Genomic DNA, 14,823 nt, shown 5'->3' with positions numbered 1-14,823 from the left:
AAGCAGGAAGACGGCGTTCGGAAGAATCGATTGAGACGATTTCCTAGAAAAGCAGTAATGAAAATATTTAAAAAAAAAATATTTTCAAGCAGTAATGAAATATTATGAGTCTCCAAAACAGTGAAAGCTAAAATGATTTTGCAAAGATTTTGAAGTACACACAGGTGGATAATGTGTCTGAAAAACTGTGAAACGATAGTTTTTATTCGGAAGAAGCAGAAATTTTCTCAAAACTTGCTATTTCATGGAGAAATGAAAATCATAATTCACCAAGAAAGGATGCTACTTGTTCCACAAACATCAAATTGTAGATGAAAAAGTTGGAAACAATAATCATCTTGGGATAAATAATGGACACCTTCATTAGCGCCAAATCCCGGCCCAAAAATTCAAAGCAGTTTCGATGGAAATGCAAAATTTGGATATACATTTTGGCTACTAGTATTTTGCATTGGAGCGTTCGAACCAAGAAAACAACCAAAAATATAATTATTGAGAAATCTATGAAACAGTATTTTTCTTTCAATTTTCCTTGAAAATTTCCAGTTTCAGAGAAAATTCATAGTATTGTTTAAAAATAAATGAGCAGTCGGTAGTTTTCTTTGCTAAGTCATATGGACATGCTGACATTTGGTTATGGTTTCGGATAGTATTCCATATGGAAGTTTTAGAAAACCCATACCAAACTCATAATTCAAATACTTTTATAAAAATATCAGAAACAGAATTATTTTCGAATTTTCTGAAAACTGTTCTGTTTCGGGAAAGGTTTAGAGCCATATCACATATAAAAAAAACGTTGACAGAGGCAAATTCCAAATTGTGGAGAAGGACAGCACGCGTTAAAGAAATGATTATCTAAAATATTCAAAAGCTAATGAAACAGCAAAATTTTCTAAATTTCTGTGAGTTTGACTATTTTTAAGAATGCCATGCAAATAATCTTCAGAATCCGCTGTTCATCAAGAATTCAATGACGTCTTCTCATTTCCCATTCCTAATTGTTTTTGCAGGAACTCCTTTTCCCCCGTATCACCAATTTATTATTCTTTTGCAACTGAAAAAAAACTAACAGAAAAAAAAAGAGATGCAAGGTTCAGCATTCGCCCAAATTTATGTATTTTTTTGTCTTTTGTGAAAGGAAAGAGAGAGAGAGCAATTAGTGAATGCTAATGTGTGTTGATGCTCAATTCAGATATAGAACGGAGGATCGGAGAAGAGAAAGAAAGTGAACATAAAACTGGTAAGAGGGAGAGCATCAAGTTCGAAAAGTGCAAGCGTCAAAGACTGGTTTTTTACGATCAGAGTGGTTTCTAGACTTGTTAAATTTGTATTTGACCTTGGGATGTTTTCTCGAAAATTTTACTGTTTCAGGTATTTGATGAATAATTCAGACAATAATTTAATGTCAATAAGCTCAGATTTTATGTGAAAAATTTACAATTTTAGAGAGTACTCTGATGACTGAAATAAATATCAAAAGCTATAACCCTGCCAGCCAGAAAATTTGAGTTAATCTACTTGGAAAAAAGAGCTCAAAACAATGAATTTTCTCCACTTTAGAAACAAAAAATGTTCAGAGATGTAAGGGCAGCCTCTAAATCACCAACACCAACTTTTAGAGGTATACTTGTTTTTTATTTCTTATGAATAATCGAGAATAGTCGAAAATTGGTATGACTCTTTCGTTTTGAATAGAGAAATTCTTTCATGAAAAAACTGGAAATGAATAGACCGGAAACCGGATGGGCATGAGGAAGAATAGAGAAGGTGGTGGGGTAGATCAAAAAACTTCGGAGGTTATTTTCCTAGTCTCAAATGACAGAGAACAGGCAGAGGGTCAGGATTCAAGGAAATCGTTTCATTCTGGAATGCTAGGGACTGTGAAAAAAGGATTTTCTTTCTTGGTTTTCTTTAAAACATAATTATCTCTTTGCCCAAAAACTGTCGTAAAAAATTAAATGACCAACTACAAAAATATTGCTGTCAAAATTTTCCACATTTTATTTGTAATTTTTTGAAATATCTGAAAATGAACAAATTGTATGGGTCAGAACTTCGACTCGCAGTAAGGGAACATAGTTTGGGGATCGCTTTCATAACGGCTCTCAGGTAGTTTTGCAGTTCTTGGAACAGTAATTTCTTTGAACATAAAAAGGGAAAAGCTGTGATCTAACTTGAGAGATGTTTTTTATAAAACTCTGATATAACGAGACAGTCAGAATTTCAAAACGAGTTGAACATGACTGAAAAAAAATGAATGGTTCCTATTTGTTTCTTTATCATCTATTCAAACAATTTTTCCAAAAAAGTTCCATCTGATTTTTGACACCTTTATTCTATTATTCATATTTTCCGGGTGGTCATGTGAATGGTTTTATTATTAAGTTTTAAAAAATGACGATGAAACCAAACATTCTATTCAATACCTCCTGTCAGTCCTTTCACATAAACAACTAGCAGAGCAAAAAGTCATTCAGTTCCAAAAATCCTGGCCTGAATTTTGAAAATGAGAAAAAACAAGAAATTCTCACTCATTGAACAAGAGAATTGAATTGAAAAAGGGAAGTCTCGGGGAAAAGAATTGAATAAAACAATAGAGTTCAAGTATGTAGAAAACGAAGAACAAAAAGAAACGAAAACTTGAAAAAATTCAAGAAGTTTTACAGGAACATAATCATTATTATCTGGATACGTGACTCGCAACACACCTATCGCTCAATGATCTTCTAGAGACTACTACAGCTATAATTTATCAATTGGTCAGCTACTAACCAACCAAATACATACACACGCAAATTGCATCTGCATATGTAAATGGTTTCAAAGAGACATTTGCAGAAAAGGTGAACGGAGGGAGTGAGAAGGAGATCAGAGGTGAGGGTTCGCACGAAATGATTCGGGAGTTTAGTTTTAGAAAAATTGATGGCTATGTATTGAAACAGTAAAATCATAACTATGAATAGTCGGCGAATTTCGTTTTGGAAATCTTGAAGCTCTTGATTAACTAGGAAAGATTATGGAGTCAGTTTGGAGTTTTGGGACGTGGCCTATATCATTGGAATGCTCAGAAAACGCTGATTTCAAATATGTATTTAGACCTTCGAGGCCTGGTATTCGAGAAAAACTAGGTCAAAGACTGAAAAATGACAAAATTATACTCGAAAAAATGCAAACAATTTGCCAGAAAGGTAATAATTTGTCATTTTCCAGAACTTTGACCTTGTTTTTCTCGATTACCAAGACTCGAGGGCAAATTGTAAATATATATTTGAAATAAATGTTTTCTCAGCTTTCCAATGATAAATGTCACTTCCCATTATTCCACACTGACCTTCCCTAGTAAGTGAGAAATTATAGACACGTATCTCCCATTTTAGATAAATTTTGTATATCTGAAACAATCGAGAGAGACATAGAGCGCGAACTGAATTAATACGTTTTTAGTTTATAATTGTGGAAAGCTTGAAACTGTAAAATTATTTTGTGGACTGTCAATTGAAATTTTCAATTTTGGAATAGCAAATCAAGAAATAGAGATAAATGTTCAAGAGAAACATCTAATAGTACTTATTAGCACGGCATGCTTCTTACAACCGCGCTCCACCGAAACCGAAGAAAATTGTGTGCGAAATTGAGAGACACCAAGAATAAGAGCCATTTTTCAAGGTAATTTCGGTGGAGCGCAGTTGTAAGAACTGTGCAGAGCTAATATACCAGCATTAAAATAATAAAAATAAAACAAATATTCAGTAGACCGGATAAGAAAACAAAAAAATAAATATCTAAAAGGCGCCAGAGCCGTTGACATGTGACATGAATAATTTAGTCTTGACTGAACTCAGGTTCTAAAGAGAAAGAGAAAAAGCCGATGCAGAAAAAATAACAAAATAGACCAAATTGCCAATTTTATGTAATTTTCCAATTTCCTTTAGTCAGAGGGGGGAGCTAAGACTAAAAAACATAAATGGGCAGGTTGGAAGCAGAACACAGATGAAAGAACGAAAGGAATTCTCTGGAATCAGTGAGAATTTTTGAAAAATTTATTAACAAGAGACTACAGAACAGAGTTGCATGGAAGTAAACTCAGAAGTTAGACGGAAGTGTGTTTTATTTCGACAGTATAAAACGAATTGCAAAAATATAAAGTGAATACGTTGTATTGATGGTATTACTACCTTTCGAGCATAGAAAATTCCAACATTTTACCTATCCCCTACCAGTAGACCTAAAAAAATCTTCACTTCCGACTTCCGACTTCCGGGATATTTCGGGTATCAAAATCAGCTCTTTTTTCAAGTCTACTGGTAGGGGATACGTAAAATGTTGGAATTTTTATGCTCGAAGGGTAGTAATACCATCAATACAACGTATTCACTTCATATTTTTGCATTTCGTTTTATATTGTCGAAATAAAACACACTTCCGTCTAACTTCCGAGTTTACTTCCATGCAACTCTGCTACAGAACCGTTTGAATGAATTCCTTTTTTTTAACTTGCTAATATTTTTTTGTAATTTTTGAAACAGGAAATGTTTCGAAACTTAATTTTGAAATCTTCTCATTCATTAAAATTTAAAATCGCCGCGTTCCCACTGTTCTCTATTATTTCCAGACTCATGACATCATTCCGGAAAACAGAAGAAAAAAGGAATAAATTTGCAGAACATGTAAAGTTTCGTCCATCACCACGTGTATTTGGGAAGGAATTCCGAATGAATGTGGGAAAAGTCTCGAGAAAAGATAAATTAGTGAAGAAGTGTTGGGTCATGTGGTAGGAAATACTAAAATAGGAAAGTAGAAGAAGAAGTATATAGTATAGAAAATATAAATAAAATATGCAGGATTGGGGGGTGAATATATCTATTGACTGAAAGGATGGGAAATCTACAAAAAGAAATTTCGGTGCATATTGGAAATGGAGCATAATAGATGGAATACAAAAAGGAACAGCCATCAAAGTTCAAAGGATTCAATAAATTTCATATTTTGGACGTTTTGAAAAATGTATTATTTTCTGTTTCACGACTATGTCAAATATATTGTTCAAGTTAAATTATCAATTGGGGCCGTTTTAATTGTAAGATGAAAAACTATTTAAAAAATTAACTTTAATAAAAACTAGATTATTTAAAGCTACCATAATAGCGGGACGATAGTGTAAAGAAACCAAACTAAAATTTTTTGATTTTTTTTTCAAAAATTTCCAATTTTTGACTAAACTCAATCAAAAGCTGGTTATGCATCAGAAAATTGAATTTTTAAATGAAAAATTTCTAAAAAAGTTCTAAAAATTGGTTAAAAACTAGGTCTAGTCTAGAATCTATCTAATCTATCTAGAAGCCGGGCCTTGAAAATCTTATAACGGTCCGGCTCGGCCGGAATATTTGCGAGACAGCGATAGTTTTCAGGAATAATAAAAATATGGAAAGTTAAAAATTTTTGTAAAAAGCTTAGTCGCAGTTTGATATTCATTAACTTATGTGTATCTACTGGCTCATTTAATTCTTAAAACCCAATTTTCAAGAAATCTTTTGAAAACTTGAACATCTGACCCTACTGTACCCTCTGCCAATGACAAACTCACTACTTTCTACGTTCGTACAATTTAAAATCAATTAAAAACTACTGTATCTCGAAAAACGAAGAAGAATCAAAAAAGAAAACGCATTGGTAAAATGTTCAAATTCTGTTGAATTTCTAAATCTAAAACAAAATACGGAACATACATATTTTCCAGAATCTTCTTAGCTTTCCAGAAACCCCATCTGACATAAAACTCAAAACACAACTACAAGTCTCATCTGGAATTAATCTGAAATCCTCATGAATTCCCTAGAAATCACGTAAACCTACCGTATACTTATTTTCCACTTGAGAAAAAAAAAATAGGAGAATAAAGTGAGAGACGACTCAAAAATCATGTCAACAAAAACTACACGGGGCACTTGGGAATATAATTGAATTTTTCTCAAAAAAAAATCTGGTCGATAGGGGGAAAACTTGGAATAGGTATGGAACCTTTAAATTTTGATAAGGATATATCTTTTCCAAATGTCTACAAAAAATTCAATCATGAAAAAAATATCGAATGGTTTCAAAATTTCCAGAAACAGTATAAATATTTTTTGTGGATAGTTTCTAATGAGAACACAAAGAAAAGAAAAATAGCCAAGCGGAAAGTAATACAAATAACTATAACAAAAAACTATACAAAACCGGAAAACCAACAAAAAAAGAAACGGAAGGAATTAAGGAACTCCAGAATAGAAACAACAACAACAATTCACCTACTAGCATGTTTTGTTTTCTTTTTTCGTCCTCCCGTTGCAACTATTTTATGTTCCCTCCTCTGGTTTTGTAGAACATTTTCTTAGCAGACGGAGCACATTTTTGTTTTTTTTCTTTACTCTTCTGAGTGCTCTACCAATTATTCATTTTCAAAGAAATCGAGAAATAGTGTGGAGGGATGAGAGACGCAGAGAGAAGAGCTGACGTCAGAGATAGGAGGAAATGTGGAAAAATGGGAGATAAATGGGATGGAGATGGAACACGTTTTACTGCTGTAACGAAATGTTTATATTATGCTTTATTACACACATACGATATCCAAAAATTTCAGCATACACACCTAGATTTTCGTATTCCGAAGACAAACACAAGTTCTATGTATGGCAGTTTTCCGTTGAAATTGTCTAACTATGAGAGTGTGTCATGGTAATTCTGATTGTCCCATCAAGTAGATTTTTAATGGATCATACACATCAAAAACAGAGCTTCATTTTTGTAGTTGACAACTTTTTTGTACGGACACTCCCTAGCAAGTTACATTTCGACAAAGTAATTTCTCCCTCAAATCGACCAATTTCAGTGCAAAATAGTGCGATTTTTGAGCTGTCGCCTTAAAATGACCGTAACTCAGAAAAATTGTTAACTACAAAAATAAAAAAAACTATCGAAATCGCCCGAAATGAGACTGAAAACAGTTTGCGCCATCACACTTGGAACCAACGACTATAAAACATTTATTTTTTTAAAACTAGACGTTTTTCTTTTTTTCAAATCCGAAACCTCATGAGAGTCTATCCGTGTTTCTGTTTGTCCCCACTTTTAAAAAACGGTTTGTACACATTTATTATATAAATTATTAATTATTATCCCTCTTTCACAATTTTCTAGCGATTTTTAATACTAAACAATCTTTTTCAAAGGTATCAAAATTTTAAGTAAAAGCGAGATCATCAATCAATTTATCGTATTCCATCACGTTGAACACTCGAATCACATGGAAGTTTTCGCGATGAACAGCCATTGCATTCCGGACGGCAGTGAGCAGGAGAAGGGTGTTTCCGACGAGAAGACCAGCCTGAAATAGGGAGAGAATTCTTCTCTGTTTTAGTAGTTTTTGTATTTGAACTTCAAACAATCAGCTTACCGTGAAACCCGTAACAGAGGCGCACCCGATAGCAAGAGTTTGGAGCACCGTATCTCGGCTGTCTTTAAAGATATGTGAATTTTTGAACTAAAAAAATATTCTATGAACATCAAGCTATATTTTGTCAGTTGAAAGCTCTTTGATATTTCTTTTGAGAACCGAGATGCGAACAGGCACCGCCAGGTGCTCCTCTATTACAGGTTTTATGGTATTAGGTTGGCAAGAAAGTTTTTGTGCATGTTTTGTTTTGAATGCTGTCAGATAAATTACAAGAATCAAAACCAACTACGCATACCATTTGTTAGATAAACTCTCTGTGATTCTGATAGCAGTCAGGAATTCCTCCTGACGCTTCTCATCTGCAAGAGCCATGCCTATCTTTATTCTTGATCGACAACTCTTACAGCAATATTTTTATTTCCGCTTTCCATCTAATACCTAAATTTCTAAATTTGTGCAACCAACAGGAAAAGTTTACAAGGATGAATTCTTCTTTTGACACACTATTAGTAATTAAGTTTCCAACTTTGAGAAATGCGATTTTTCTGTGGTCGAAGTACCACGTACTAAAAGTGCATATGAATAGGATTTGCACATGCTGTGAGCTGTAGAAGGAGAGTTTTTATCTCAATCTTCCTGTGAATTATCAATGATAATCACTACTACTTATAACACAATTGGAAACTTTTTGAAATGTGTCGGCAAGAATAAAAAAAGAGACATTGAATTGTCATATTTTGGCCAAGATCCGCGTTCAGTGAAGGGTAGACCTGCGGCTTCGAATTCTCTCTCCTCTTTCAAACTTCAATCGACCTAACCATTTGGGTATCACTGATAGAGAGTGGGTATTGCACACAAACTACCCCAGGAAAACGCACCGACTTGGCGTTGATCAAGCGCTGGTAGACATCATCAAAAGGGAATCATACCCAAAGAAAATAATGACCCTAATGTGGAGGACCCAACCCAACGTATATGATTGGAAAATGTGAAACAATAATCTTCTACTTCTGTTCTTTTTGTGTGCAAAAAATCAAAACTATACGTGAGTCTTCAGCTCCACACGGTCAAAAAGTCTGCCACCTCCATAATGTTGCATATCCGCTAGTTGCATACCCGACAAAATATTTTCTCACCTAATATTGGAAAATAGTTTTTAATCATACAAATTAGAGCTTGGGCCTTCTTCTAACGAATTACTATAAGTTCGGGGTAATTCAGCGCTCGGCCGCTGAACAGGACTTCGATACTTGAAGTCAAGTCGAAAAATGGGTGGAAGTCTATTTTGCCTCGAAACAACCGGAGCTCTGCCAGGACGGTATCGGGAACATGCCCAGTAAATTGGAGACAGTTGTGGACTAAGATGGTTACTATGTTTGGTATTTGGTATGCTTCCTGTTTGAGTAAAAATAACTTGAGTCATGCACAAAAACTTTCTTGCCAACCTAATAGTTTTTGTGTGCATTTGATCATTGTATGGCAAACAAGAGAGCGCAGAGAAACGAGAGTGTCTAGCTTCTCTGCACTCTTCTCCATTTTCTCACTATTTCCTCACCTCTTCCGAAGTTTTGCCCTGTTTTGCATAAAACTCAAACCAGTCTTTCATCACCCGATTTCTGGCCATCATGACCAAATTCCGAGTGGCATCAGTGATGTTATCAGCAGCTGAAACGAAAAAGTGTACTTTCGATTGACACCTCACTCCAGACAGGATACACTCACCAGTATTGAATAACAATATTGCAAAGAGAGCACAAAACTCGGTGTCTGTCATTTTCGAATGTTCGAGTGCGGTTCCAAGTTCATTCAGACACGTTTTCAATGGGTTGTACAGTAGTTTCAGGCATTGATCTTTGTCCATGACAGTGTCTCCAGCGATTTTGTTGAATTCCTCTTCGAATTGGGCACCTTCATCAGCGAGGTCGGTATAAGAACCGTCCGGGGCGATTAGTCTGGAAATTTATTTACAGTTTCAGAATTTATTTATTAGAATTTGAATAAGTAGAGGCTTCATTCGAATCATAGACTTCCATTCTATAGAGTTTGTTTGCATTCGATTTTGATCTTGAATTTCTTAAATCTTGAACTGCTTGGTGATACAAGATTATATGAAAATAGACAGAAAATAGACAGAAAATAACGCCTTGTTGTGAAACTTCACACTTACCAAATGGCACGGGATCACAAAAGATAGACACACGTGGGGTAAAGATATTATTTTTTCTGTTTCGGAATCACCAGAAAGTCGGTTATAGAAATGTTCAAGTAATTGGTGACGTTTGCACTTTGTAAATTCGTTTTTCAAGCCTATGAGGTCTACCAAAACCGAAATTTTGGGACTGCAAGAAAATCGGGGAGAGGATTTCATTACGGTTCGAAAAAGTTTGCACACTTTCCCCGGTTCTCGTCCCCCGATTCAAAGGCTCTGCCCGATTTCCGTGGAGTCCCGAAATTTTCACAGTACCGGTGCAAGCTTGAGAACAAGAAAGTCTTTAATTATCTATGAACGATATAGTGCAAAAGAAATTTCGAAATTTAACCTGATTCAGTAATTGCAAGTGGTTGGTGATATAACACGGATACCTAATTATTATAAAGAATGCATTGTATCCCTGTTTTTATAAAAATGTTTTTGCATTTTTGCATTTTTGAAGAAACCCGAGTGACCGTAGAGTTTTAGGACGTGACCTATATCATTGGAAAGCTGATAAAACCCTGATTCCAAATATATATTCAGTTTTTGCCCTCGAGGCCTGATATTCGAGAAGAAAAAACAAGGTCAAAATTCGGTAAAATAGAGAATTATTACCTTTTTAACACTCGAAAACTCCAAAAATTGCAAACATTTTTCGTGTATCACAAGGGTAATAATTTGTCATTTTTCAGAAGTTTGACCTTGTTTTTCTTGAATATCAGACCTCAAGGGCAAAAACTGAAATATATTTGGAATCAGCGTTTCCTCAGCTTTCCAATGATATTGGTCACGTCCTATAACTCCACGGTCACTCGGGGGCCTTCCCTAGTAAATCATTTTTTTCATAAAAAATTAGAAAATATGAACTAATGAGGCTTTTTTACCCTATTAGTATCATAGAAAAAAGTTTTATCATTTCGAAATTTTTACATATTTCACCCCCACTACTTCCCCAAAACTCATACTTTTGTGTCTTCAATCCATCATATTTCACAGAAATATAATATTTCTCAAGCATAGCCAACGAAACAGCACATCCTTTGATCAATGCTTCCTTCGTATCCAAATCAAACTGCTTGAAAACACTCATCGAATTCATCATTTCCACATAAAGTATCAATTCGAATCGCATCTTCTCTTTGTAATATCTCTCGTCGAATCTCGTCGGTCGCATTTTCTGAAATAAAGGTGAGCTGATGAAATGGTGTTATAGTTAGTACAATGATTACTAAGCCAGTTCCTCCAATCATTTCTCGAAGTGATCCATTACAATAGAACATTCGACGACGAGTTATTGAGGTTTCATATACAGAGAGTAGGATTTCAAGCCAATTCTCACCAGATGTTTCTGAAAGTGTTGATTAGAAAAAGAAGGGGAATTGGTCAATTGGTAAGATTGTGGGGAGATGTTGGTTGATTGTTGGGCAAGCAATTTCAGTTTTAAACCTGATCCTATTCAAACATAAACCATAATATCAAAACTTCAAAATCAAAAACCAAAAATCTCAAGCCACTTACCTTTTGGCGCCACTGGAAGTGGTGGATTCTCATTACAAGTACTTGTACTGGAAATCCAACTACCAGGTGTGGCAGCTGAGAACAAAATATCATCTTTCTTATCTTCTTCTTCTTCTGGAACTGTTGATTCTGAGTTTGGAGAACGGGGTTTGATGGAATCACGAAGATTTTGAACGCCTGGAAACATATTAGTTTTCAAAGTATAACTGGAACAGGTATCCCAAGAAATATTGAACATTTTCACACATGCTATACTTAAAAAATTGTTTAGAAACAGTAAATATTTTTCAAAATTTTATAAACTCACTACTCGGATTCATCCCCATTTCGATACATCTCACATAACGACATGCTCGACAATTCGATCGGTGTCCTGGAAAAATAGAAAACATGTTTTTGGATGTTTCATATAAAAATAGTTTTATTCATTGCTTCTTTTTCTCACTCTCGGCTCCTATTTTTCTCGCTTTCAGATGGTTTTTCCGAAAATCGGTGAAACAGTGTTCTCCAGTTGGCTCAGCAATGAATTTTAGAGCTTGAGTAGCAACTCAGTCGATACGGAGCCTAATCTTAGTCATAACACTGCTCCCAAATTTCAGAACCACAGATACAGTACCGCTCAAAATGTTATCAACTTTGGTTGTTTTGAGTGGAAATCGACCAACTTTGACAGTGTATTTCGGTGTAACCTGTTTGTCCGATAAATTCAATTTTGTAAGGCCAAACAGAGCAAAAATAGTACATAATTTTAAAAGTTGACCATTTTTTTGTAGGGACACTATCTTGAAAGCTACAGGTTGTCGAAGTGAAATGCTCCAAAATTTCGCTAAAATGCACTGAAATTAGTCTGCTAGCTTTGACTGCCTGTAACTTTTATGGTAGTGTCCCTACTAAAAAAAGGTCAATTACAAAAGTTATGTGTTATTCTTGCTCTATCTAACCCATACAAAATAAAATTTGTCGGACAATCAGGTGACACCGGAATACACTGTCAAAGTTGGTCATTTTCCACTGAAAACAATCAAAGTTGATAACTTTTTGAGCGGTGCTGAAGGTGAGTGATAAAATGAAAAATGTAAAAGCCAACCAAAAACTATGTTCCCTCATAATTTTTCCTCCGTTTTCTTTCCTTATTTCCTATCAACATTTCTGTCCACACCAAACTAAAACATTTCCGTACAATTTCTGCTGTTTCAAGCAATTTCAAAGACCGTGTAGAGCAACAAGAAACTAGAAGTTTCTTTCGTTTTCCATTTGCATTTTGATAATTTTATAGTTGAGTTGGGAATACGTTTTCGAGTACTCTCTCTGTCAGTTTTACACATTTACAAAGATAAGAAAAGTGACTGTTCATCTTATCATCATGTTCTCATTATTGTAATATTTGCCTGTCTGGCAGAATTCATGATTCTTCGCAACATTTTTCCATTTCTCCTTTCTAAATTTTTGATCAGAACGGAGAGAAAAAATGGAATGGGAATGACTGATAGATACTGTATTCATGAATAGACAAAACGAGAGAGTGAGAGACGCAGAGAAAGAGAGAAATAGAAAACGAAACATATTGAAAACGGACTGAATCATGTTGCCATTTCTATTGAACAGAAATAGAGGAGAATAGGAAAAAATATTGGATTGAACATTTAAAAATGGAACACCATGCCAGACAGACAGACAGGGATAGCTAGACAGGGGGCTTTTGATCAGCTGGTAGTGCGTGACTAGAGTGTTGGTGTAGATTTACGAGATCCCACCGTAAATCTACATGACGTACGGTAAGCCTGTGAGCCCACACTACCCCTCCCTCAGACTTACTTCTATCCAATGGACACAACGAGTTGCCGATCGGGTCTCTTCTACAGTAATACCGTCTTGACAACACTACAGTACGCCTGAAGAATGCGGAGCACGCGGCACAAGCAATGCACCCAAAATGGTATCCACTGGAATTCGGGTTCTTACACACCGCGCATTCTTTCTTCTCTATGAAAGCAGCTGACGACGTGGATGTCGATGTGGATGGAGGTGAGGATACTGTAGATGGAGGGGACGCCTTCATATAGGAAGACGTGATTGATGACGTGGCAGATGACGGAGGTGACATTTTCATATATGAAGATGCTAGCAGGGTTGATGACATTGTGGCGGGAGTAGCTGGTGGATGGATTGGAGTGGATGATGTGGAGGAAGATGGAGTCTCGAATGGGTACCCGGTTAGCTGAAAGAGAAAATTTGTAATAGACAGAAGGTTAGGCCACTACCGTACTCACCTGTCCGGCACCGTTGAGTCGCATCATCGCGAGAACTCTCTGCTTTCCAAGTATTTCCATATTTGTGTTTTGATCTGGGATCCAATTAATTTTGACTAGTCGACTAGTAGTTTCTGTAGAAAAAGTGGAAGTAATTAGTTGGGGAGTTAGGGAGAACAGATGAAACAGTGAAAACGATTTTGAAAGCGGGAGAACGTAAGTAGATCAAGGCAGAAGTAAATAAGAAAGGATTCTCAGATTATACTAGCATGGAACGCTTCTTACAACCGCGCTCTACCGAAACCGAAAAAAATTGTGTGCGAAACTGAGAGAGGCAGAGAAAAAGAGACATTTTTCAAGAGCATTTCGGTGGAGCGCAATTGTATGAACTGTGACGAGCAAATATGTCTTTGGGATGGGAAAAGGTTCAAAACGACACTATTTAAAATTGTTTCAAATCTTTAAAATGGCTTATGAATCAATGCCAAATTGTTTTTCAGAAATCTTTGAAACAGTAGAATTTGGGTTAAAGTTTCGGTTCTTCAAGGCTTCACAGAAGTTTCAGTTCCAAAACTTACGATTGTTATCTAGTACTCACTGATCTATTTTTCTTATCTGTAATTCTAAAACTCACAGTTTCAGTTGCGAACCATATAAAAACATTTAAAAAAAGAAAAAAAAAACCAAGTTCCGATTAAGTTTCCGATCGCGAAAAGGTTTGGAAAACTTAACAAGAGAGGAGAGAAGTTGATGATGATCAAGTGAGAAAACAGATGTGATCGTCAGGGAGCGAATGTTGCGGGAACAAGAAAGGGGCGAGGAGTAGGAGGAGAAAATAAGAAGAGAAAAGAGACAAGTGATATGAAAAACGAAGAGTAAGAGAGGGAGAGAGAGAGTCACAGACATCTGACTAACTGTCAGTTCTTTTTTTTTTGGAAAAGGAATGGGGAATGACATCTTGCACTTTTACCATTTTGCATCAATCCAAAGGGCAACTTTCTTCTTTTTTTCTTGTTTGTGTGATTGGTTTGAAACAGAGAAAGAAAAGAAAATAGAAACCAGAGAGATAGATTCCTCGCTATCTTTTTTTCTTGTTGTTGACGGCGAAAGTGCAAAAGGGCGGAGCAAAACTGGGGTTTGCAGTCAGAGGTGACCGCGAAGAGGCGGGGGTTGAAGAGTAGACAGAAGGGGGACTAGACGGGACATCAGGAAGAGAAAAAAGAGAGAAGGCAAAGGTTTGTGAACACAGAATGAATCGAGAGAAATCAAAAAACAGAACGAAAAGACAATTATGTTGGGGCAAAAAGGGCGAATGGAAGGTGTGGGGACAGAGTATGAACTACTGTGTGATCTGATCGTAGGTGGGAAGAGAAAGTGACCACGGCACGGATGAGCAAAAGTCCAGGAGAGTTACAACTGACGGGTAG

General features: G+C 35.8%; 2 protein-coding genes across 2 annotated transcripts; one reads left to right on the top strand and one right to left on the bottom strand.

Moving 5' to 3' along the window:
* Positions 1 to 7,222: 7,222 nt before the first annotated feature.
* GCK72_015113 (uncharacterized protein) lies at positions 7,223 to 13,477 on the bottom strand (the record flags this gene model as incomplete). The annotated part of the gene is made up of 10 exons (XM_053730638.1): positions 7,223 to 7,366; positions 7,436 to 7,522; positions 8,991 to 9,100; positions 9,158 to 9,387; positions 10,595 to 10,806; positions 10,859 to 10,977; positions 11,148 to 11,324; positions 11,455 to 11,520; positions 12,963 to 13,365; positions 13,418 to 13,477. 10 exons carry the CDS (start codon positions 13,475 to 13,477, stop codon positions 7,223 to 7,225), a joined length of 1,608 nt encoding a protein of 535 aa, XP_053585410.1.
* Positions 13,070 to 13,369, top strand: GCK72_015114 (uncharacterized protein; the record flags this gene model as incomplete). The annotated part of the gene is made up of 2 exons (XM_053730639.1): positions 13,070 to 13,172; positions 13,266 to 13,369. The coding sequence occupies 2 exons, from the start codon at positions 13,070 to 13,072 to the stop codon at positions 13,367 to 13,369; spliced, it is 207 nt and encodes a 68-aa protein (XP_053585411.1).
* Positions 13,478 to 14,823: the final 1,346 nt, after the last annotated feature.

This window comes from Caenorhabditis remanei, chromosome IV (assembly GCF_010183535.1).
Source record: "Caenorhabditis remanei strain PX506 chromosome IV, whole genome shotgun sequence".
Lineage (NCBI taxonomy): Eukaryota > Metazoa > Nematoda > Chromadorea > Rhabditida > Rhabditidae > Caenorhabditis > Caenorhabditis remanei.
The sequence above is the reverse complement of the archived record's forward strand: the minus strand, read 5'-3'. Positions and strand labels throughout refer to the sequence as shown.